The sequence below is a fragment of the Ambystoma mexicanum genome, chromosome 2q (assembly GCF_040938575.1).
Source record: "Ambystoma mexicanum isolate Mex_15411 chromosome 2q, UKY_AmexF1_1, whole genome shotgun sequence".
In the NCBI taxonomy this organism is placed as follows: Eukaryota; Metazoa; Chordata; class Amphibia; order Caudata; family Ambystomatidae; genus Ambystoma; species Ambystoma mexicanum.
This window is the reverse complement of record NC_090924.1, coordinates 1,348,768,678-1,348,794,849: the sequence shown is the minus strand read 5'-3', so window position 1 is coordinate 1,348,794,849 and position 26,172 is coordinate 1,348,768,678. Positions and strand designations below refer to the sequence as shown.

Genomic DNA, 26,172 nt, shown 5'->3' with positions numbered 1-26,172 from the left:
AGAACAGCCCCGCTGCCCAGCCAAGAAAGAGGGAGAGCACCCCACCTCCTGTAAATCTTTTTTGATGGCTATGAGAGCCGGCTCGTAATTCGCGCCGTACCAACCCGCCAGTGAGGGGGTGATCCTCACTCCTAGGTACCGTAACCCAGAGGGGCTCCACTTGAATGGGGACAGCTCCCTCACCTCCTCTCCACCCAGCGAGAGATTCATCAACTTAGACTTCTGGAAGTTAACCCGTGAGCCCGAAACTTCTCCAAAAGTAGATGGCAGCGCAACGCAGGCTGGGAGAGATTCTCTCGGCTTGGTCAGTGTGAGCAGCATATCGTCGGCGAATGCCGCTACTTTATGCTGCTCCCCACCGAAGGGAATCCCAGTGATTTCTGCTGTCTGGCGTATCGCCAACAGAAGTGGTTCTAAGTAAATGGCGTAGAGTAACGGGGAAAGGGAGCACCCCTGTTTTGTACCCCTCCGAAGCCTAAAAGACCGGGACATCTCCCCATTAATTAGAATGCGGGACGTGGGGTTTTTATAGTTTGCAGCAACCATGTTAATAAATCCTTCCCCTAGCCCCATTTTCTCCATCACCTGGAATAGGAACGACCCCTCCACCAGGTCAAACGCCTTCTCGGCGTCTAGCACTAAGAGAATCGCCTGGGTGTGTGTCTTACGGGACTTCTCTACTAAATGCGCCAGCCTTCTAATGTTATCGGCGGTTTGCCGTCCCACTACAAAACCTGACTGATCTTGGTGAATCGGAGAGGGAAGATGCTTCTCTAGGCGCCTCGCCAAGATCTTTGTAAAAATGTTTGCCTCTGTATTGATAAGAGCGATAGGGCGATAAGATGTACACTCCTCCGGGTCCTTCCCAACCTTATGAATGAGGGTAATCTTGGCCTCCTCCATCGTCGGGGTGATTCCGCCCTCAGCACAAAACGAGTTGAATAACTGCGTCAGATGCGGGACCAAAAGGTGGGAGAACGCTTTATAAAACGAGGCAGGCAAGCCATCGGGCCCGGACCCTTGTTCCGTGGGAGGGAGACGATAATTGATCTCACCTCATCCTCGGTGATAGGTCGGCCCACCTCCTCTGCCACCTCCCTGGAAACCCGTGGAAGGGGCAAGTTCCCCAAGAACTCCCTCTGCGGGAGAGGGGCCGGTTCCTGAGGGGAGTAAAGGGCCTCATAAAACTCGACTACTCTCTCCTTTATCTCTTCAACACGAGTTAGTCGGCCACTCCCTTGGTCCCTAAGGGCCATGATTACCCTCTGTTCCCTTTGTCCCCTCAAGAGGCGGGCTAGGAGGGGGCCTGCTTTGTTGGCTTTAGCGTAAAAGCATTGCCTCATCCTCAGCATAGCTTCTTCCGCCATCTTATTTCTCAAAATCCCTAGTTGACCCTCTGCCAACCTATACGTTTTAAAGACCTTCCACGTGGGGGTTTCCAGCAGTTGGGCACTAGCCTCCTTCACCTCCCGTTCCAGCTGGGTCTCCAGCTCCCTTAAACGTTTAGTCCTCTCCGCCTTCAAGGCGATGAGGTCCCCTCTCAAGGTAGCTTTAAAAGCATCCCACCTGGTGTTCAGACTCGTGGCCGTGGCCGTGTTTTGCACAAAAAAACCCTGAATCCTGTCGTCCAGCTCTTTGCATATCACTGGGTCCCTTAGAAGCTCCCCCGGGAATTTCCATCCCCACACCCTGGGCCTGCTTCTCCCCAGCCTCAGGTCCATTTGTACTACTCTATGATCGGCGATTCCTAGAGGGCCCACCTCCACCGACTCAACCCCTCCCATTAGACTAGCGGAGATCCAAATATAATCAATTCAGGATTGAGACTTGTGGACATCAGACAGGAATGTAAATCCCTCCTCACCTCGCAGCGAGCGCCAAACATCGTGGAGGCCAGCCCCTGCCCATCTTTCCCTCAGTTGGGGGGAGGCCACGCTACCACCCCACCCCTCTCCGCCTCCAGAGCGGTCTCCAACGCTATCCCAGGCCAAATTGAAGTCCCCCATCAAAATCACCTGGCCCCTGGCGAAATTCTCGATGATGTTCAGGATATCTCGTAAGAACTGGTCTTGACCCACATTTGGTGCGTATATAGACGCAACGGTATAGCAAGAGTCCCTTATAGTCCCCCTTACCACCACATATCTCCCGTTACTATCCCTGAGAACCTCCTGCAGCTTAAAGTCAATACTCCTTCCAAAGGCAAGGGCTACACCCCCCCTCTTCGTAGGGCCAGACGCGAACCATATCAGGGGAAAACCCCTGAGACGCAACCGCGCCTGATCCCGCCTCCTCAGGTGAGTCTCCTGCAATGCCAACACATCTGGCTTGTGAGACCTAACAAATTGTTCCAGCTTCATACGCTTAAGGGGGGGAGTTAAGCCCCCTCACATTATGTGTTTGCCACTTAAAGATATCGAGCGGGCATATTGTGCCGTTACCTGGCACCCCCCAGAGGCTCGGGATGAGATCTGGCCACCATCCCCCGCTTCCTGTCTGGAACGGGACCCCAGTCCCCACCCCACTCCTCCGCACTCTCCCGCGCCCCCGCAACCAGTACCGCAGGGCATCGCTTCCCTGTTGGGTGCTGTGACCACCAATCAAACCTCTCCCCCCCCCCTTCCCACCCCCCTCCCCCTCCTCCCAAAGGATATCCCTCCCCAACCCTTCCCCCTCCCAACCACAACTTGGAGGGTGGACCGAAAACCCCCGGACTCACTTGTCCTTGCACGATCCAAGAGGTACTCCTCCGCTCCCCTCCCGACTCCACTAAAAGCCAACATCCCACCACCCCCCCTTTAGTATTTCAACCTAGTTCAAATCTCCAGAGTCATCCTAGCCCAGGTTCCCTCTCCTCTTCCCCTTCCCGAGCGGCCCCCCCTCCTCCCTCCTGTGGCCGCCTTCTGGGCCTTTTCTTCCTTGCTTTATCCCCCATGGTCGACCAAGCCCAAGGTCTGACCCGTCCTCTTGAAACGATTGGGTCGAGCGGGGTCCCCCAGCACCCCCCCACCCCCCTCTCCCTCTAGGTCAAGGTGGATGACCACCAGCCCGAATGGGAAAGTCCACCTGTAATTGACATTTTTCCTAGCGAGTTCTCTGAGGACAGGTCGCATGGCCCTCCTTTTCAGTAGGGTACTGTTCGCCAAATCCTGAAATAGGGTGATCTCCTGGCCCTTATATTGGACCGGTTCACAGCGCCTTGCAGCACGCAGCACCGCCTCCTTTTGGGCATAGTGCGCAAACGCAGCCAGAACATCCCGGGGTCTAGCGTCAGGGCCGCGGACGAGCCGGCCCACTCTGTGCATCCTGTCCAGCTCTATTGCCTCGGGGTCCTCCTCGCCTAGCAAGTCCATGAAAATTCTCTGAACTTCTCCCTTCAGGTCCCTGTCCGCCACCGACTCCGACAAGAGTTTAATTCTAATATTGATCCGCCTAGACCTATTTTCGAGGTCCTCCAGTTGAATTTCTAGGTTGCGAGTCGTTGGGTCTAGGCGATCGATAGCCTCCCCGTTGGCCGTTCCATCCTTCTCCTCTTCCTGCAGGCCCCTCTCCAATGTGTCTGTTCTTTCCCCCAGGTGGGCCACCTCCTGTTTCAGCTCCCCTAGGGCCGTATTCAAATCGGATCGCAGCAGCTGAAACTGATCCTGAAAGGTTCTGGCTAAAGTCTCGCTTAGGGCATGCATCTCACCCTTGAGGTCCCCCCTCGTCAGAGGATCCCGACCCCCCGCTCCTTCATGGGCCGCGTGCATGGTATGATGCCCATTAGTCGCTCCATCATTACTCGCATTGCTCGTGCCTTCCATCGCCGACCACATGGAGGGGAGGGTACCAGAGGGGTCCCCCGACTGCTGGCTGGAGCGCACCGCTCTACTCCTAGGCTTGGGGGGCATCAGCTCCTTAACACCTCTGGAGGGCCCGTCAACGTGGGATAAGGAAGTCCGCCCCCTCCGAGGCAGATCACTGTACACACCAGGTCCCTCTCAAACGCCGTGAGCACCTCCCCTCCACAGTCAATCCCCCGAGGGTGGCAGTAATTACTGCGGTGTCAGTGGAGGCCCCCCTCCCGGGGTTGTCTCAGCCAGGGGGTCCCACCCCCAGCTCAGCTTCTTCACCGGAGCTCCACAGCCGTCAGGGTGGGGAAGGAGCCCGGTGCACAGCTCTCCCGGGCACCCCCCCGCGTCACGCACCGGGTCAGCGCCCACAGAAGTCCGTTCTCCCGCCTTGTTACCTTGGATCCTCTCCTGAGGGCGGCCGGACCAGTCAGACCGCCCCCTCCTGTCCGGAGCGGGGCCAAGGGGGGGCCGCCTCCAACCCTCACCCCCCCCCTCCGGAAGCTCACCCGCTCCTCACCTACTCGGGAGCCTGGTACTCCACTCCGGCCCTGTGAGGAGCAGAGTGCCGCGCCTCTATGCCGTTGGGGGAATCCGCCCGCGCTCCTCACTGCAGGACAGTCCAGGTCCGTTCCGGGCCGCCTCCTCTCTCCAACTGGTGCTCCTGGGCCGCGGGACCGCGTCGGGCCTTCCCGCTCAGGCGGGGGCGCCCTCCAAGCGCCGCTACTGCGCTCCGGGGGGGCAGACACTGGGGGGCAGGCCCGCCCCTCCCCCCGCGCCGGGGGCACTCACCCGCCAAGGACTGGTCGCCGGTTCTCCTCGCTGCAGGCGGAGCCGCTCGTCCGCGGCTGCCGACACTCGCCGCCGCCTCTATAGAAGAAATGGATCTGTGGCACCCGGCGCCGCACAGCCTCGCCCAACGGAGCTCTGCTCCACACCAGCTGCCGATCGCCCTCGGGGGGCGGTGGGTCCCGATCGGCGGCCTCAGGATACGGGAGCGGCCGTCGGCACGTCTACTCGCTGCCGGCGGCCATCTTGGATTCCTAGATGTCATTTTTGCACATCTCAAGCTTCAGGGTATTCCTTTGTATCCCTCCATAGATGATCTGATCAGAGTCCCTTCTAGGGCTTTCCAGTTGGAGAGAGTTCAACATTTATACAATATGAAAACTACTTTTTGGGAGTGGCAGGGGTGTTGAAGCAGATGAACAATAGTATTGCTTACTCAGATTGCAGCAAACAATAAGCAATGAAATAAAACGAATTTCCAGGACACAACCAGCATGACTAGAGGATCCAGGACAATGAAGGATCTGTGAGACAGAAGGCAATTTTGACCGAGGGATAGCTGAGCTAAACACAGCTGTACAGAGAATACAGTGACTGATGTCCATAGCGAACAACCATAAGGATCGCTGCCACATGAATAACATTTGATTAGGATGGATTTCAGAACAGGAGGCTGGTGTGGACAACAAAGGCTTCCTTTTCTCTTAGATAAACATCTTCACATTACCAAGCCAAAATCTTCATTTATAAAGGACTCTTAGAGTACAATGCCTAAACCAGTTTGCAGCGAACGACCATGCATGATTACATGTAAACTCATGAAACTTCAGCATAAGGGTGGAATGATGCGTACCTACAAGGGTGTCAGTGGTCACCCTTTCTTTCAGGATCTTTAATGACTCTGCTTAAGTTCTGACAATGGAGAAACTTAAGCTGAAACTTCAAAGCCCTACAAGGGATCATAACTTCAGTTTTATCTAAAGTTTCCTTCCTTGTTCCAGGTGCAACATAAAGGCACATGAAATAAATGGCATCTTCCACAGGAAGCATTTGATTATGTTAGGATTCCAATACTTCTCCAGCATTGGATCTTTCATGGATTCACATGCTTTGAATATTCTCCGTCAGGCTGGGCATCCTTGGTAACCTCTGTATTCTATTTTATACTATATATGGTATATAAACAGCTCGGTTTTGTAGTCCATTACTGTCCTTTTGGGTGTATCTAGCCCCAACAAATGGGACGTCTAGTATCAAACTCCTTGCCGGAAGCCACCTTAAGATTCTAACCGCATGTCATGCTGAGGAGGCCTCTAACACTTTTCTCTTGTGAGAAAAACGTTATCCAGCTTCAGTACAGCTTTGATGATCTTCCGCTCCTTCTTCCTAAAAGAGATGAGCTGAGTTGGGATTAAAATAATGGAAGGAACACCAGAGGATTGTGACATATGGCAGATTTTCAGTGCCAAAACTTTAAGGGATAGGCACAGATGTCTTGTGTGCTGGCTGAATGAGGGCAAGTACAGTCCATCTGAGGCAGATTCCTCAAAGGTGGACATCTATGAAACCCTCATGTCATAAGAGGGCCAGATCAGAGGCGAGGCTGCCGACACCCACTAAAAGGCAGGAGGCCTTAGAAATTGCTACTAACTGAGCAAATGGAGCATTCAACGCATTAGAGTACAACCTCAACAGCGCCCATTATAACGCATAAGGCTGCAGCTGACGAGACCTCATCATACACGCAGAAACATCTGTCACTGATACCTAAGCCCTTGCACACTATGACCAGGACAACCTCTTCGTCGATTACACAGGCAGCAACCAAACCGAAGACTCAGTTGATGACCCAGTCAGTGACAAAATGTACGGCTGAACCGCAACATCACCCTCATCAACTGCATCAGGTGTCACCTACAATACTTCCCACACGATTGTCTACTACATCGCCAACACACCAACTATCTTAATCTAACATCCAGTCGACTGCTGTCCCGCTGTCTCCCCATAAAAAGTCCTTGTCGGTGGTCTCGTTGACGAAGCCTAAGCTGTCATCTGAAAAAGGCAGAAGACTGTCGACCACACAACACGGTTCACCACGCCATCAACTAATACAGTCCAGTCCAGTCAACGCAAAAGCCATCCATCATGGCAGGGGCATTGTTGACGAAACAAAAAACATTGTCGAAGCAGTAACACCACTAGAACAGTCTACTGGACAACATCCACTGGCTGAAAACCAGACTGAAGAGAAGGTTCCCAGGATTGAGGGGAGCCACCTATTCTACTTAAAATTCCAATAGCAGCGCTTTCACAACCTGTCCCAGTACAAGCCAGTGAACAAGAAGAACATACACCAGATAATCTGAGGTCACCTTCGCTATCAACGGTCTCTATTAAGCCATAACAAATTCTGGAACACCAAATAGATTTGGATTTTAAACAGAGATATTCTCCAGTCCTTTCAGATGACGACTACTCAGATCCACAGCCCTGCCAATACAACCACGCGGTTCTCCACATGGGTTGCCATTACGACTGCATTGTTGTCCATATAGGGAGCAAGAAGAAGATGAACTGCCATTAACTGATTTGATGGTGACGCAGGTGATACTGATTCCACTTACATTCACTCCATACCACAGGATGACTGAGGTTGGTGCGTTCCAAGCAATGATGGCAAAAGCATGCAAATAATTTGAGTTGACTTCTTCAGAACAAAAGGGCGATTTCTTTTTCATCTTGTGCATAAATGGTAGTGATATTAACTATTCAGTAGGTTTAGCTGGAAAACCAGGCCTCCATATGCGGACTACAGCTACCATGCACAATCTAAACCATGTAATTTGCTTAATGGATTGACAGACTTCAATTCTAGCTATGGGAAGAACCCATCCTCCTTATATAATTGTTCTGCACAACCAAATCTGATAACCCTAAGCCTTCATTAAATGCTAGTTTTGGCGTTGTTCCCACCTCTTTGTTAAGCATTACTAAAACAGTGACACTGTTACACTTCTGTTAGTGTCCGTCAGGAGCATGGATAATCACATGTGTTAAGGGTTTGGGGGGGTCGAGCATATAAACTGCTCGGCCTACCAAGCATTTAGCACACATTCTCCATGCCCCGACCCACACCACCCACAGAGTTTGATGGCCTGGCTAGCTTTTCTTTCTGAACATTCTAGACACTTTTAGATTTGTCATATCTACCCACCCACTTCTTCTATACAGTCTCTGAAATACTGCTAGAGATGATGGAACGGGCCCCAAGGTGCTCTAGAGCGATTTGTGTTCATGTGAACATTAAATGTACACCCCATTTCGTCAGTATAAAATGCATGCATCGATGTACGAAATTAACTTTATGCCCATCAAGATTCTGCTGGTGCTTAGAAGAACTAAATACATGCATAGTGTGATGAACATGTGCTTTGCACTTATACAGCATACTTGCTAAAACATGCCTCTTTGCAGCACATGCTTTACTTGCAGTAGCCCCTTACACAAAGAATAGTCCTGGAACTGTGAAAATGTTTGTGTAAAAGGTAATGCAAGTAATAACAGTGAAAAAATATGTAAGTAAGGGAATGCTAGATTCCACTCTTCAACAGCCACTGGATTCAATTAACTCCAGTTTATTTTTCTTTCTCTCCCTGGGAGTATGATGGGCCTGCTAATTCTGTTGAGTGTTTCTGTAGGGTAATGCAGATCCCATGATGTGAAGGAACAGTTATTTAATTGTAATCCTTCATTAAATTCAGAAGGAACCCGGAAGGGAATCGTGGAGAATCAGATGGACATAGTGAATTTCTTCCCTAATGTGTCAAAATGAACCGCGCTGCAATTAAAAAAGTGCATGAGTTGAAGGAGCTCCCTTCAAGTGCGATTTGTTCTTCTTTCACTTTTAGATGGCAGCCTAGAAGTCTCATATGTTTTTCATTGTTAAAATTGAGCAGAATGTCAAATTAAAAAGGAATAACGTACCGTCTTAAATTAAGATCTTAAACCCATCAATTATATTATGTGCCCTGCATCATCTATACTCTGTCCTGCCCATCTGATACTTCATTCACATAGTGAAGTTTAAGCCTTGAATCAGAGATCCACATGCCTAAACGCCTAGCCTATGGTTGTAAGCTCTTAATGTGTTATACACCTGCTCATCTACCATTAAAATACATGGCCACCCTACCTATATGATGTAAGGGACTCAGAATTCAGCTGGTACTAGGCTTAGGAGAGTGACAAATCCTTGTCTTGGTGTGCCTATCCACTGACACGTGTATGTGACGGGAGCAGAATAAAAAGGGCAGCCATTGGGGAAAAAGGTAATTCAAAGTATTTTCAGATATGCTTTGCCAACAGTTGGTTGCAACCTTTTAAACATGCATTTTCTTTGCGTTTAGCTAAGTGCATGTGGTTGTTTTTCCTTCACTCGCATGGAGGGAAGATCATACCTGTTATTATTGAAGCTTTTACCGATGCATGGATAAACTGTTTTTGTTCTTACAGTGATCACGACCACTGTGCAAACCCTTTTATTAGCAACACTGACTTGTGCACTTGGTGTGTTTGAGGTCTGTGACAAAACATTGTGTTTTAGGAAGAAATGTTTAATAATGTCCACATTTGTTTGGTGACTCTATCAGATAGTTACTTGGGAGGGGCTCAGATTGTGCCAGTGGAAAGCTGATCGTTCCAAAGTAAGCCTACTGCAACCTTTCTAGGTAAAACTGCACGACTTAGGGGGTAAAACAATGTACTGTAAATTCATTGACACTTGGAAGGAACATCCATCCCCATACTTCATTAATTTTTATTTTTATTTTGACAGTGTGATACCATCAGCGTTTTGGAAAAAGAACATGACTATGGAGATGAACATTTTGACTTCATTCAGTCATACATCCGACGATTCTGTTTACAGTGTATCCTTTACTCATTTGTGTAAGGCTTCAATGTAATTGTAATTTTGTGTTTATTTCCTGTTCAACAGCCATCCTAATTGTATTGTTCTGTACAGGTACATTTAGTTTACACATTTTCTTTAACAGATCTACAAAGATGGCGCAGCACTCATTTACACTTCAATAAAAGAAAATAAGAATATTGATATTGTCTACAAATATATTGTCCAAAAATTATATGGATTTCCTTTCAGTACTCCTGCACATGTTGTGGAAAAAGATGCAGTATTTATGTAAGTTAACCAAAAGTAAAAAAATATTGTGTTTGTGTAAGATGGGATTGATTAGTCCATAAAATGTTGCCTATCTGTAGATGGAGAAGCCTACTTATTAAGACTGATGCTAACACAAACCTTGGTTTCTTTACCCTCAGTACCCTTAGGCCTGGAATATCACCCAATATTAAGTGATAATCTTGCTTTTTAATTATTTTTAATTTAATTTCCGGTTTTCGCAAAACAAGAACAACTTACATTGTAAAACATAGCAACATACTCTAACTCTTTGTGAACTTGACCAACAAAACCTTCGGTTGAGGAACTTGGAGTAGGAATACGAAGATGAATAACACTCATGTCCATGGCCGCCCGCTGCGCCTTGGATATCTCTTGGGCATTAGTCCAGTTTGTGGGCGGGTCCCCTGAGGACTTGCACTTCCTCCTTACCACCTATGAGCAACCCTCACTCCTCTCCTTCTCTTTCTGTGTGTTGGACACCATTTTATCTGTTAGCAACATATTTGGTTATAAACTCACCCCACATGGTCTCATGGTCTACTGCCCTCCCATGGAGTGCCGCTGTGATCTTTTCCATGGTACATATATTCAATGCCACATTGACCCAGTCCCTCTTACCCGGGGTACGGGTGTTTTTCCATTTCATTACCAGGCAGGCCCGCAGCGCCAGCAGCAAGGGCGTTGCAAGTCCCCTGATCTTGCCCATGTCTCCTTCAGTTTCCTCCATCCCAAACTGGATCAGAAATGTCGTCTTAGATAGCTGAACGCCTTCAATATCCTATATCCAACCCAACACTTGTTCCCAGTACAGATGTCAGTAATCTGCCCTTGCATTGGCGCCAGCACACAGGGCATAGTCTGAAAAATGTTTTCGAAAGCTTGACAGGGTCATATTGCCAACTTTGTAAGAGCTTGATGGCATGCAACTTGTACTGGCTGGAGAATGAAGTGTGGAAGGCCCCTCTACACCATTTCCGACACAGTTCTGGATCAGTTTTTCTCTCCAGGTCCATTTTCCACTTCCGTCTCAACTTTTTGGTGGAACCCCTCTCCACCACCACCAATTATCTTTACATGGAGATCAGACCCTTCATTTCCAATCTCTTATCTAAAAGCTGCTCAAGGTTTGAGATCCCTCTATCTTTTCTTTCCATTTCCCAGAGGTGAGGACCCCTTTCAATTGCAGATAGGGGAAGGCCGAGAGTGTACCCAAACCCAACATCTCCTCCAGCTCTCCCACAGTAACAAAGGTACCGTTCCTCCACAATTGGCCCACCCTCTCAAGTCCTGCCTCAAACCATACTTGAAATTTCTCAGGATTTGTGATTGCATCCCTCATTTCTGGAGCCCACTGATGGCTCAGAGGGAAGCGCCAAGTAGTCACCCCATGCATTCTCGAGGCATGTCTCCATATGGCCCATATCGTGCCCTGGATGGGCGGATTCTACGGAGCTTGCCTCTAGGCATCCACAGCCATTCCCCAACAGTGGCGGGTGACATGTGCAAGTTATCTGAACCCACCCACTGGTATTCTTTCTGTATCCTGATGTGCGGTATGAGGACCCTCCATTGTGCGGCTTTGTAGTATATTTCGATATTGGGAACCCCCAAACTCCCCTGTCTTTTTGTAAGGTCAGAGCCTCATAGGATATTCTCGGCTTCTTCCTTTGCCACATGAATTTCAAAATCGAGCTTTTAACGTTGCTGAAAAATGCTGTAGGGACATTGATGGGGAGCATTTGGAACGCATAGAGGAACCTCGGTAGGCACACCATATGGAGGGCATTGAGGCGTCCAATCCATGAAATGGTCAGTTTCTCACAATTCTCAAGGTCTGACCGAAACCCAGAGACCAACCCAGGGTAATTTGCCTGAAATAGATCTGCCAGGTCCCATGAGATTGACACCCAGGTATCTCATTCACCCAGGCTGACTCCCAGCCCCAGAGGAGAGAACCTTGCTACATCCCCATCCCTCGCTCTATTCAGTGGGAACAGAATCGATTTCGATCTGTTAATCTAGAACCTTGAGAGATCACTGTATTCTTCAATCAATCTTGTGACCCTGGGTACTGACGTTAGGGTTTCCTTATGTGCAGGAGCATGTCATCTGCATATAATGCGACTTTGTATTCCAGTCTCTCCCTCCCCCCACCCCCTGAGCCCTTCTACCTCTGGTTCGTCCCTATTTCACTGTGCAAGCGGTTCTAAGGAGAGCGCAAACAAGATCAGGGAAAGGTGGCAGCCATGTCTGGTACCTCTACTCACGGGAAGCCATCGGGAAAAGCCTCAATTACCACCACACAGGCCTGGGGGGAACCCATAGACTGCCATAATTCATCGCCGAAACCGTGGACCCAAGCCCACTTTGCCCAACACCTCCTTGAGGAAGCCCCATTCAACCCTATCAAAGGCTTTTTCCAAGCCTACTGAGAGAAGCACAGGTTATTGTCCCATTCCCTGAGCTTCGTGGATCAGATGCAAGGTCTTGCAGAGTGTATCCGCCCCGTGGTGTCCTTTTATAAAACCCACTTTGTCTGAATGGATCAATTGCGGCATGTGCGTCTCCAGTCTGGCTGCCAAAACCTGGGTATAAATCTTGGCATCTATGTTCAGGAGTAAGATGGGGCCGTAAGACTCACTTCGAGGGGATTTTGTCCTCAGACGTATTCCAAATCTATGACCGGTAATGTCCACAGCTGTGCTGCTTCGGAAAACTTTCGGCAGAGGGCATCCTGCATCGATGGCGTCGATCCAATGTCCCTTGCGGGCCTCTGTCGAGGGTCGACGTCACCGGATGTTATATATAGGGTGCACAACGCCCGTAGCCTCAGTTCTGTTTTTTCCGCAAACGTGTTTGCTTTGGAATCTCAGAGCGCTCGATTCTTCTCTTCAAACAATGTCTTCATCTTCCTCTGCTACCCCGAGTCCGAGCTTTAAGAATTGTCGAGACTGCGGGTCGAAAATGTCCATCACGGACCCGCAAGACATCTGCCTCTGGTGCCTCGGCGAAAGCCACGCCACCGACGACTGCGAGGACTGCCAGTCCCTGACATCTAATGCCTTATGGGAGCGTAAGGGGAAATTAAAGGTAGGTAGGGGGTCCAAGCCCCGTAAATCGAAGTCCGCTGGGCTTTCGACCGATGACTCGAGGGTTGACTCTCCACGTCGGCGAAAATCCAGGGGGCCTCAGTCTAGGAGTGGTTCCTGCCATTCATCTGCCTCGAGGCATTCAAGGAAGCACCGTCACTGGTCGCCTTCCCCGTCCTTGTCAGAGGAGGACTCCGCCAGACTGTTCACTTGTCCTACCAAGTCTTCGTCACTGGCCGAATGGGTTTCATTCCGCCAGCAGAAGTTAGCGATTTTTCAGGCGCAAGGCACAGTTCCGTCCGCGCCTTCGAAAGAAGCCGGCAGGGAACGGACTCGGTCCACCACTTGCATGCCTTCGGGCTCGGGAGGTCGGCGCGATCATCGGGAGCTGTCGAGACAAGGGAGATCACTGTAGCTGTGCTAGGTCCGAGTCCTCAACGCCATCGAGACCGTCGAAACCTGTGAAGCCTTCGAAGAAGGCGTCGGCGCCATGGGCGGCGTGTCCTTTGAGGAACAATCTCGGGGCTCTGCCCCCAAAGAAGTCATCGGCACCTCGGTCGACGTCTACGCTAATTCCCTCGGCGCCGTTTGTGGAGGATTTGCCAGAGGTGCCCCGAGGGCTATGGAACCTCGGAGGAAGGCTCGCAGTAAGTCTGTGAGGCCTGTTTTTGAGCCAGGGTCTGTTCCTCCTCCTAGATTGGATTTTTTCCAACCTTTGCAAGAAATTTCAGAGGTTGATGAACTGTCTGATCAGGAGATGGGCTTGCCTGTGCACCCTGACGTCCCTGATCACCTTTTGTCTGGGCATAGTCAGATGGAGGAACTCCGTCAGTCATTGCATGACGCCAGTGGCCTCGACACCTCTCCGGAGGTGGAGTTTGGCAGGCCGGTGCCTGGGGCGCATGCTAAATCTTCTTATCGGCGTCTCATGGCGACTGTGACAGAGTACTTGGGGTGGTCTGCCCCCCCCCGTGGCGTTTGATCGGGATGACTTAATGGATCAGGGTCCGTCCACTGACCCAGTATTGTAGTTTCACATGGCTTTGCAAAGTAGGGTGGCGCCGGCTTGGACTGCTTCAGAGAGTGTTCCGGCAGTTAACCAGTGGTTTCTGAAGAAATACTGCCCATCCAGTAGTGACCCCTGCTACTTGTCGGCGCACCCTTCTCTGGAGACTTTGGTGGTGCAGGTGGCCACCTTGAAGCAGGCTGCGTACCCTACCATCCCTCCTGATGGGAACAAGCGCTTCGATGGTTGGGCAAGGGCAAGGAAGGTATTTTCTGCGAGGAGTATGGCGTTGAAGTCGGCTAACTCCACTTGTGCCTTGGCAAAGTTTACACACACTCTGTGGAACTGTGCGTCTTTGGTGGCTGAGCAAATTCCCGAGGGGGAAGAAAGGGATGGCCTTCTGGCCCTCGTGCAAGACGGGAAGGATGCTATGTGTGAATCCCTTCAATCGGGTTTGGACACGGCAGATAGTGTCAACCGGTCCATGGCTGCGAGCACCGTGATACGCAAGTTTGCGTGGTTGCGGAAGTCGAGTTTTTCCCCGGATGTTCAATTCCGGCTTCTGAACATGCCCTTTGACGGCGTTCATTTGTTTGACAGCAAGGCTGACCAGAGCCTTGAGAGGTTGCAGACCTCCAAAGCTACAGCAAAGTCTTTGAGCGCTGCAATGCGACAACCTCTGCCTTTTCGTCCTAGGGGACAGCAATGGAGGGGAGGTTCCTTTCAGTACTACTCCTCTTTTGGTACATCGAGAGGGGCTGCCAGTCAAAGGGGGCATCGAAAAAGTACCCGTGGTGGTCTGGGAATTCGTGGTGCCAAAGCCGCTTGGGCAGTTGCCTCTTTGCCTTCAGGCACTACATCTCAGTCATGAGGCCATGTCGCATGGTTCGCCATTTGGGGGCAGGCTAGCACAGCATCTCGGAGAATGGCGTGCCATTACTTCAGATGCGTGGGTTTTGGAAACCATAGCCCACGGCTACTGCCTTCCCTTCCTTCAGCGGCCTCACGACAATCCACTGGGGAAGCTCTCTTTGAAGTGTCTGGATCCGCTTCTTGCGCAGGAAATCCTATCCCTGCTGGAGAAAGGCACCATAGAACTGGTGCCTGTGGCGGAGAGGAACAAGGGATGGTATTCCCCATATTTTTTGATTGGCAAAAAAGACAGAGGGTTGAGACCCATCATGCACTTGCGTTGGTTGAACAAACTTCTCAGGAAGGACAAGTTCAAGATGGTTACTCTTTCTCAGATCCTCCAGGCCATTCAGCTTCAGGATTGGTTGGTGTCTCTCGACCTGAAGGATGTGTACTTTCATGTGCCGATTCATCCCAAGCACAGGAAGTACCTGAGGTTTGCGGCTGGCGACTCGCACTTTCAGTTTCTGGTCCTGCCATTCGGTTTGACCTCCGCCTGAGGGTCTTCATCAAGCTCATGGTGGTGGTGGCAGCGTACCTCAGGCGAGGGGGGATTCACGGCTACTCCTACCTGGACGACTGTCTGATCGGAGCGGGCTCTCCCGAGCAAGTTTTGGATCATTTCGGTCTCACCTGCCGCACCCTCCACAGGCTGGGCTTCTCCCTGAATTTCATGAAGTCACATTTGACACCTTACCAACAGCTCCAGTACATCAGTGCTGTGCTAGACACGTCCCCGGGGATGTGTTTGCCTGCCCAGGTCAGGGCTCATCACATTGTGCAGATGATGGACAGGTTTCAAAGTGCCCAGTGTCTCCCGGCTTTCGACTTCCTAAGGTTGCTGGGCCTCATGGCATGCTGCATCTTTCTGGTGCTGGACGCCAGACTGCGGATGAGATCTCTGCAATGGGCTCTCAAACTTCAGTGGGCTCTCATGTCAGATCCTGTTCATATTCCGTTCTCGGTCGCACAGGATCTTCTGCGGTGGGCCGACAGAAGGAACCTGCTGAAAGGGGAACTGTTTTGGCAACCATGGCCGGAGGTGACGATTGTGACGGATGCTTCCCTCACAGGATGGGGTGCGCATGCCAACGAGCTGACCGTCAGTGGTCGTTGGGCTCCATCGGTGATCAGACTGCACATCAACCTGTTACAGCTGAGTCATTCCTCAAGTGTTGCTGAGGTTTCCAGGTTCGGGACCCGCACAATCCTTTTGGCTCCGGATTGGGCCAGGAGAGCGTGGTACCACGGCGTCTTACTTACCGAGAGGATCTGCTCTCGAGGGAGGGGGGGAGGTTCTCCATCCAGAGGTCAGGTCTCGCAACCTTCACGCTTGGTATCTGAAAGGTTGAGATGCAAGGATTGGGACCTCTCGGATGATGTGATGGAGGTGTTGCTTTTGGCCAGGTGGCCAGCAACAAAGTCCCTGTACCGTTGCCGTAAGTTCTGCGACTGGTGCAGGAGACAGAATGTTGATCCTTTCCAATGTTCCATTCCTATGGTTTTGTCTTTTCTTCTTTCTTTAGCCCACAAGGGCCTTCAAGTGGGTACCATTAAGGGTTACCTGGCGGCGCTGTCCATATTTAAGCGCTCGTCTGAAGAGTGTTCTTACTTTAAGGTCCCTTTGATGTCGCAGTTCTAAAAGGGCTGACTAATGTGTTTCTGCCATCCCCTTTCCAGGTGCCGGTTTGGGGTTTGAATTTGGTTTCGAAGTTTCTGATGGGTGCTCCGTTTGAGCCTTTGCACTCTTGTCCTTTGAGACTGTTGTCTTTCAAGATGGTGTTTTTAGTTGCGGATCTGTCCGCTCGCATAGTGAGTGAGTTGCAGGCACTTTCAGCCAAGCCACCCTTTACTGTTTTCCATAAGGACAGGATTGTCCTTCGGGGGAGGCCTTCTTTTCTGCCGAAGGTCTTGTCTGAATTTCATTTAACCAGAAGGTAGTTCTTTCGGTGTTTTATCCTCCTCCGCATCCTGGCAAGGAAGAGGAGAGGCTCCATAGGTTGGATCCTAGGAGAGCTCTGAGTTTTTATATTTCACGGATGTCCCGGGTCAGAGTGGACGATCAGCTATTTATCGTTTATGCTGGACACTGTTTGGGCCAGGCCGTTACCAAACAGACCTTGTCAAGGTGGATTATCCCCGTTATTGCTAAGTGTTACCGTCTGGCGGAAGGACCCTCCGGTAGGATTACATTCTCACTGTACTAGGGGAGTGGCACCTCCACTGCCCTTCAGCGGGGTGTTCCTATTCGGAATATTTGTGAAGCAGCCACATGGGCTTCTCTACATACTTTTGTCAAACATTACGCCCTGGATTCAATCCACGGGAGGGATCTGGCCTTTGGTAAGGCGGTTCTTTATTCCGCCATTTGATTGGGCATTCTAAATTCTTTTCCCACCTCCATAGTCTGGTACTGCTTTGGGAGTCTGTCATAGATTTGGAATACGTCGGAGGACACAATCCCCTCGAAGAACAAGTTACTTACCAAATCTGGTAACGTTCTTTCGATGGGATGCTCCTCCGATGTATTCCACATTGCCCTTCCAACATGCCCCATCTGGAGAATTTCCTATGCGATTGCAGCTTACATTTCCGCAAGCCTATCTGCAGTCAGACTGGCAGGAGATTGGTGCCACATATTCTGGGAAAAAACTACAACTGAGGCTACGTGCGTCCTATATATAACATCTGGTGACGTCGACCCTCTACGGGGGCCCGTGAGGGACATTGGATCGATGCCATTGACACAGGACGCCCTCTGCTGAAAATGTTCCAAAGCAGCACAGCTGTGGACATTACCTGTCATAGATTTGTAATACGTCGGAGGAACATCCATCGAAAGAACGTTACCAGATTTGGTAAGTAACTTGTTCATCTCTGGGGGTCCCTGCCCACCTTAGGGATAACCGTGCTCATTGCCCTAGAGAACATTTCTGGGGCTTTCCCTGTTTCCAGGATATCGTTGAAGACTTCTGCCATAAATGGAATCAGAAGGGTTGGGAAGTACTTGTAAAAGCCCGCTGTGAAGCCATCCTCCCCCGGTGGTTTCCCCGCTGGAATCCTTCCCACTGCCCTCTTTATTTCATTAGCCGTTATTGGGGATTCGAGGACCCCTGCATCCAAGGATTGCATCGTTCCCCACTATAGCTGTGTCAACATCTGTTTTATAGAGTTCTTCATAATGTCGCAAACGCCTCTTGGATCCCACCCCCCTTGGTCCTACGTTTTTCCCACCCTCTCTATGGTTATAACCCATCTATCTGCACGCGGGTCCCTCTGTCTCGATCCAAAAAAGCATCTGCTTTGTGTCCCTTTTTATAGAACTTCTGTTTCAGGAATTGTAGTTTCTTGACTATATGGCCCTCCTCAACAAGACGTAATTCTTCCCTTTTTTCTTTTTAGCCTCCAGGATCCTTTCTTCCCTTCCCTCGGTGGTGTCCCTTGCCCTTTTGTCCAACTGGGCAATCTTGGTTCTCAAACAGTTTTCAAATAATTCCTGCTTCCCCGCATTGTTTGTTTTGAAATACTCCACTATCTCCTTGCTTGGCTCCTCATGGAACACAGGGTCTTTCCATAAGGAATGGTTTAACCTCCATTTGGACCCCCTGGGTGCCATCCTCTTTAAATTCAGGTTCACCAGAACCAAATCGTGATCCGACCACGTGATCGAGGAGGTCTCTGAACTCAGTCTGTTCCCATGGGCCCCTTGATATATAGACAGTCTGTTCTGGTGAAAGTGCCATGTGGGGCAGAGTAAAAGGTATACACTTGTTCTTCTGGGTGTACATGTCTCCACAGGGCCCATAGACCTCCAACATTCCCCCAACCTCCCCATATGCTGGCCTAGGCATTCTATCTGTACCTCCCTCCTGCGTCTGTCTGTCGACCTTTGGATCTGCCCACATATTGAAATCCACTCCAAGAATTATGTGGTCGGTGGCTTCGAGCATTATCTTCGGGATGATTTTCGTGAGATACCTCTATTGCCCCTGATTTGGACAGTAGACTGTTGCAAATTTGAACCCCACTTGCATTATGGTCCCCGAAATCAGGAGGGCCTTCCCCATCTCATCGGCCCAGACCTTGGTTACCTCCATCCTTGGACCTTTAGCAATGAGAATCCCAACCCCGGCTTTCCTGAGAGGCCCTGATTCCCCAATATTCCTGTCAAGCGCCCTGCCCTGTACCCTCCGTTTCTCACCCCAGGCACATTTGGTCACTGGCAGGAACAACACGTCGACACAGGCTTGACAGAATTCTCTGGCCACCAGTGACCTCTTTGTGGGCAGGTTCATCCCCTTTTCGTTTAGCGTCCCCACCCTCAGGAAGTCTTCATCCTTGCTAATACTAGGACCCCGCCATCCTCCCCTCTTACCTCTCCTCTGACCCATAAGCGCTCTGGGCGGCCTGTGCCTATAATTCCACTCCCCAACAACCGATACACTACTCTGAGAAGACCCTAGTCCTACCGCCTTATAAACAACCCCCACCTATACCCCCCCGCCCCACCTCCCCCAGTGCCCAAATACCCCCGGTTAGCATCATCCGAGAAAGATCGGACCACCTGCTGGAACCCAAGCTCCTAGGTCCTATGTACCTCTAAAACCTCTTACCCTCTGAGCCCCTCCATATCTCCTATAACAAACTCCCTTTCCCCTCCTTGCATCATCATACATCACCAAATGACGACCTGACCCAGAACGCCCTGGTCCCGCGCGGTTGGCCTGAATCTGTACAGCCTGGGTCAGGCATCACCAGTAGGCGACGTGTTCAATTTCCTGTATTTCCTGGATCCCGGCATCCTTCTCCTCCTGGGACTCTTAATCAGTCACAGCCTGTCGCCTTCCACTGTGTCCCCCTGATTATCTGCGGATCTGGCTTCTTCCAGTAATTCTCCAGAGGCCCTCTGAATGTCGTCTTCTGTCGTTAACCTGTATTTCCGACAGTCCACTTCAAAAGAGATGAAAGGGAATCCCCAACTGTATCTTATTCCTTTCTCGTTTAACCATTTGGCTGGGGGGGGACACATTCTTCGCTTAGTTAAGGGCACTGAGGATAGGTCTTGAAAAATCGTCACCCTTGAGGACCTTTTCAATCTCGCTTTTTCCAGGATTTTCACCTTATCCGTGTAGTTATGGAACTTAGCGAGGACCGGTCTAGGGCCCCCAGGAGCTCCCCCAGCTCGATTAATTCTTTTGACCTTTGCTTCATCTATGGTGTCTTCAAAAAACAGTTTTGTCACCTCATGTAAAGCTCTCCTCAGGTCGAACTGAGGCATTTCCCCATCGTGGTCTGGGATCCCAAATAGTCTGAGGTTGTTGGCCTCTCTCGGTTTTCCAAATCATCCATCTTCCTTCTAACCTCCTCCTTGCATCTTTCCATTTCGGTAAACCTTGCGTCCATTTGTGCCTCTAGGGTATTTAGCGAGGATTGATTGTGCTCCACTTCCACAGGCCTTTCCTCCATCTTGTCTAGCCACTGTGTGATCTAGTCCACTTTACTACCGATGTCGGCTCTCATATTTCGTATTTCTTCCAATAGAGCGGCAACATCACTCTTGTTTGCTTCCGATTGCTGCTGATTCTCCTGGTCTGTGGCCATAGCTGACCTATGCCTCTCCCTGTTGTTCCCTGACAGTCTTCCCTGTGGTGGGTCCTCCTGCTGACGATCGGTTCTGGTCGTCTGCCCCCCTCTCTGGGCTTCATCTTCAGACTGTTCTCGGACCAGGGAATGTCCTCTCCCTCTGTGGCCCAGGAGGCTGGCACACGCCCCAAATCCAGGGCCCACACTCCCTGAAAAGGAGCTCAGGGTTCTTTCACTCTTCACCAGGGGGGCGAGAAGTTCCCATCACTGGCCGGCGGCTCTTGACACCCTCTGGTGAGTAACTTCCCAAATCTTCCACCTGGAGTACTGAGAATCCTCTGTGCGGGGGGAGGGTGTGAGCCCAGGCCCTAGGGCTCCAGTGTTTTTCCAGTAACTTTATCTCCTTCCAGCCTCCCAGACTCAGGACTGTTCTCTCCTGGTGCTCGCTTTCACCCCGGGTCAGCCCTGTCCTCCCTGTCTCCTCCAGGAGAGGTCCTTTTCTTTTTTGGGTGATCAGCAGATGACTGGGGAATGACTCTACCCCCTCACTTTCCCCGCCCACGGGGGGATTCCAGTTGCCAGTTTGTCCCATGGGCTGGTATTGGTTACCTCTTCCCCCAGCCCCATAGGCTGGCCCCATGCCTATGCTCTCCAAGTCCCGGACCACTTCCTTGGCCCCTGGGCCCTCGCCGTCTTCCCCTGGGGTGCCTGCCAGTGTCCTTCGCCAAGCGGGTCCTTACTGCCAGGTAATTCCACCTGCTGTGGTCTTGGTGGCCCCTCCCCGCATGCGTGCCCTCCACTTACTGTCCTCTGTGAGCAGTATCACCCTTCAGCACATCAGACTGTGCAGCTCTGTGCTTTGGCTTGTTCAGGGGCACCTTAGCCCAGTACACCTGTTTCCTTCCTACTGAGCAAGGTGTGGGACTCCAGTCCAACCGCTCTCTTGGCGCTCACGACTGGTTGTTGGAGACCTCTGGGTGGTGGGGTGCTGGTCACTAGAAGAGGGTAGTCTGGGCTCCTTGATGGGACTCGAGCGCTGCTCCTTCGCCGGGATGCAGTCACTTCGATCGCAGGTCTCCCTCCGTGTGTAGAGTCTACTTGCCCGCAATCACCTCACTCTGGCTTTCATGTATGGGGGGGCAGTCGGCACTTCAGGGTCCTCTGACGTGGGGGGCCCAGGTGCCCCTCTCCCGGACTTCGGATCCGTCTGGCTGTTCCTCGGTGCCGTGAGTGCCTGCTTACTCGTGGGGAGGCTTCTCCTCGCCCAGTCTCCTCTCTGTGTCGTCTGGTTCTCCCTGTTTCCGGGGCCTCGAGATGCCAAATTTCACCCAAGTGGTCAGTGGGTGTTCGTATCTATGAACCTGCGGTCCCTACTCAGCTGGGGGGATTGTTTAGGGGGCTCAGATCTGAAAACGGGCCGCCAAGCAAGGGAACTCTGAGCTTAGGTTGTCATCGCCGCTCGCACCCTAGTGGCCACCGACGATGATCTTGCTTTTTGTTAACAACATTAGATTAGCTGTCAGGATGTGTCATTAGCCATGGCAGCTGGATTCTGAAAGATCACCAGCAATAGGTCTGGCTTTGTAAATGCAGAGTGTAAGACTTTTTTATGTAAAGCCCTCACATTTCAATCGCAGATCTTTTGGTTTTGCTACTCCATATTGTATATTTACTCTTGAAGAAAATGCACTGCTTCTACTTCAGAATGCCTGCCATATTGCTAAGTCTGGCTTGCTATGTAGCAGTTTTTCTGATGTGCGAATCTGATTGGAATCACGTGCTGTGCATATAGTATGACATCTTACAGTAATTGCAGAGTATTGCATCTTTTTTCGAAGACGTCGACCTGTGCGTGTCTGTACCAATAGCCCTACTGTGATGTGTAGTGTACCCATAGTACACTATGCGTCAAAGTAGGGATAGTGTTGGTCACGGCCAGGTCGACGTCCCTGTTCGATTAAAGAAAAAAAAGATGCTAAATTGCGATTACTACTAGATGTCGGACTATATGCACAGCATGTGAATCTAAGATGGTACAAGCGCCACAAATAAGATTATGGTAAGTAATGTTTGTCGTCCCAATTGCATGCCCATGCATCCCTGCTTAGATTAGAACCTGATTCTTTCTTCCTGTAAGTCATGTTACGTTGTCACATACAATGGTTTACAATATGAGTTCAGTGGACGGAAGAATAAACAGAAGTACTGTTTTAGAAATAGTGCTTTGTATACCAATTAGTTCTACTTTAGTAGACCCTGTTCACAGTGCACTGATATCACCCTGAACAGTTCATGGTGGTCTTACCTGTCCATGGAGTGGTCCAGAAGGCTTTGTTATGGAAACTAGAAATAAAACCAGAAATACATTTTGTGTATTGCTTTGTTTTTAACTTTAACATTTGGATTGCATCTTATTAACAATGTAATATTTTTCCTCTCAAAATATGCAGTTCTGCTTTCATGCAAATATAATGAAAACATGACCTATTTTTTTTTTTTTTTAAATATTTTATTGATTTTATATTTTAGAAAACCAAACAGCACACAACACAATACAACTGTTAATTACTTACAGAAACACAAAAGAAAATACGAAAAAACTCCCCCAACCCCCGTCAAGCCAGAGCCGGCTCCCTTGTATCCTCAGTCGGGGCACCGTCAGGTGGAGCATTGTCCGTAGGCCCGTCTTCCGAATTCTCAGATTCGTCCAAACCCTGTTGTGGGTTGGTCATAGAGGCCACCAATTGTCGCCAGGCCAGCAAGGGCCCTATCTCCACCTCGCCCCCTCTAGTGACCGCTTCAAACCATACCACGGATTCCGCCTCCGCCCACCTCACGAGGTCCGCCCACCATAGTTCCACTCTCGGCCTGCTGGCCGATTTCCAGTTCATGGCAATCCTGCGTTTGGCCAGAACATATGCCAGGTCCCTCATCTTGCTCAGGTGCCTAAAGTGTCTGGGCCTGGGGAAGATCCCAAGCATACACGACCAGGCCGATCTCACGTCCAACACCACTCCCCCACCTGCGAGCTTCATCTTGACCTACTCCCAAAATCTATACACTTCCGGGCAGGCCCAAAACATGTGTAGCAACCCTGCGTCCACCTCCCCACACCTGGGGCATTTTTGAGTGATCGAGCCTCCAAACCGTGCGATCTTCTGGGGAGTCAGGTAGGCCCTGTGAGTAATGTAGAACTGGAGTTGTTGGAGCCATGCATTTTGGAGCCTTTTTATGATACCCCCGGACCCTCTTCCACTGACCCTCCGTCATGAGTCCACCCATCTCCTCCTCCCATTCATGCCTCAGTTGGGGCAACTCTTTCCCAGCCTTCGCTCTGAGGAGTTCGTATATCCGTGTTATTTCATGCCCGCCCTCTGAGACATCATACATAGTTTCAAGGGTGGCATCAGGGTCATCTGCCAGTGCCGTCACCGGCCATCTCTCTCTTACTCGTTTCACTAGCCTGGCATAGGTGATGTACTGGCCTCTGTGCACCCCCGTCTCATCCTGCAACTTTTGGAAGTCCAACGCCTCCCCCTCCCGCCATATGTCCCCGAGCGTGGCCAGGCCCACCGGCTCCCAGTGCCTACGGACAGACTGAAACAGTTGGGAGTCGTTTTCGCACAGGGCCACCAGCGGGACCTGCCGAGATAGCGGTTCTGACTCCCCCATCAATTTCCACGTTCTGTGCCAGACCTCCCATCCCAACCTCAATAGCCGCCCTCTTCCCGTCAGTTTATTCCTTTGTAGCCACACCACCTCTCTCAGGAAGTATGGGGCCGCATCCTCCCGCAGCAACCTAGATTCCGCCGAATCTTCATCAGACAACCACCTGGCCACATACAACAGCTACCCCGCCAGATAATATAGTTCGAAGTTGGGCAAGCCTATGCCCCCCTTCTCGTGCGGGTTCTGGAGCTTCCACAGGGCCACCCTATTCCTGGAGTTACCCCACACGAAGCCCCTACACATACTATGAAGTCGCACAAATAGGCTCTTAGGGATCAAATACGGGACGTTCACGAAGAAATGCAGGAGTCTGGGAAGGACCACCATTTTCAGAAAAGCCGCCCTCCCCATCATGGACAGGGGCAATCTGGACCAGAATGCCATGCTGTTCCTGACCCCCTCTATGGCTCTCTGTGTTATGCTTGTGTACCGCCTCAGTCCGGTGGTAAATATTTATCCCCAGGTACCTAAACGTGTCGGCCCGCCATGGTATTGGCAACACAGGCAGCCTCTCCAGCGGGACGTCCCTGTACCCGCCCAGAGGGAACAGGCTAGACTTCCTGGGGTTCACTGATATGCCCGAGGGGACAGCATAATGATCCAGTACCTCCAGTACGTACTGCAGGTTCTCCTCCGGGTAGCGTAAGTAAAGCAGCATATCGTCCGCATAGAGAGATATTAAGTGGCTGCCGCTGGCGGTGTTAATGCCCACCTCTCTGTATTGTTGCCGCAGGCATATCGCCAGCGGCTCCAGCGCGAGTATATATAACATGGGTGACCAAGGGCATCCCTGCCTGGTCCCCCTGCTAAGTTGCCAGGCATCCGAGACTGTGGCCCCTGTCTTGACCCTCGCCACCGGGCTGCTATATAACAACTGGACCCATCTGATATACCCAGGGCCTACGCCGTATCCCTGCAGGGCCGCTTTCAGCCAAGGCCATCTCACTGAATCGAAGGCCTTGACCGCATCCAGTGACACTACCGCCATCTCGCCCATGTCGTCCTTAGTATGGTCGAAAACATGGTGCAGCCTCCTATGGTTATCACTGATATTCCTGCCTGGGACATATCCTGTTTGATCCGGGTGGATCAGCTTGCCGATCACCTTCAACCTGTTGGCCAGCACCGCCGTGAGTATTTTGCTGTCCTGGTTTAGCATGGACAGAGGGTCTATAAGATCCACACTCAACAGCTGGCTTGCCTGGTTTCAGTAATGGGACAATCATGGCCTCACGGAGGGACAACGGGAGTTCTCCCTGTTCGTATGCCTCGTTAAACAAGGCCAGCAGTGGCTGGAGCAGCTCCTGCACGTACACCTTGTAAAATTCACTAGGCAGTCCATCCGTTCCAGGTGCCTTACACGTGGGGAGGCCCCGGATCACCACCTCCAGCTCGTCTGAAGTGATAGGGGCGTCCAGTTCCTCCCGCTCCAGGTCGTCTAGGGTGGGCAGACCAATGTCTTCCAGTGTGTTCAGGATGTCCTGACTCCTGTCCTCCCCAGTGTCCTCATACAAACGTTTGTAGAACCTGAGGAATTCCTCGTTCGCCCCGTCCTGAGTGTTGCGAAGACAACCGTCCTCACCACAGATCTCATGAATAACCACCCGGGGGGACTCGCTCTTGTACAGCCAGGCCAGCAGTCTGCCTGGCTTGTCGCCCCCGCGTGCAGCCTCTCGGTGTATTTCCTACGGTTCAATCTGCAAAGTCGATCCCAAAGAGCACTGCACGCCACCTGAAGGTCCCTCGCCCTAGTCTTGTCTTCCTGAGTGGCGTTATCGAGACGAGCTAGGCTCTCCAGTTTCCTTTCGGTGTCCTGAAGCTCCCTCTCGATACCCCCTTGAAGTCCTTTGGATTTAGAGATGGCCACTCCGCGCACCACTACCTTAAAGGCCTCCCACAGAGTTCCCACAGAGCGCACGCTACCCGTGTTTATCTCAAAGTATTCCCCGATGGCAACCCTCAGGTCCTCCCGGAATCCCTCATCCTGCAGTGCCTCCGACCGGAGCCTCCATGTGGGGACCCGAGGCC

The 26,172-nt window shown here is 51.1% G+C and overlaps 1 protein-coding gene across 1 annotated transcript in view; it reads left to right on the top strand.

The window, feature by feature from the left end:
• DYNC1LI1 (dynein cytoplasmic 1 light intermediate chain 1) overlaps window positions 1-26,172 on the top strand; it is a 1,016,060-nt gene that overhangs the window by 541,538 nt on the left and 448,350 nt on the right. The window contains exons 6-7 of the mRNA XM_069648812.1: window positions 9,457-9,550; window positions 9,687-9,822. Coding sequence (XP_069504913.1) covers window positions 9,457-9,550; window positions 9,687-9,822 — 230 coding nt within the window. The remainder of the gene's footprint in view (window positions 1-9,456; window positions 9,551-9,686; window positions 9,823-26,172) is intronic.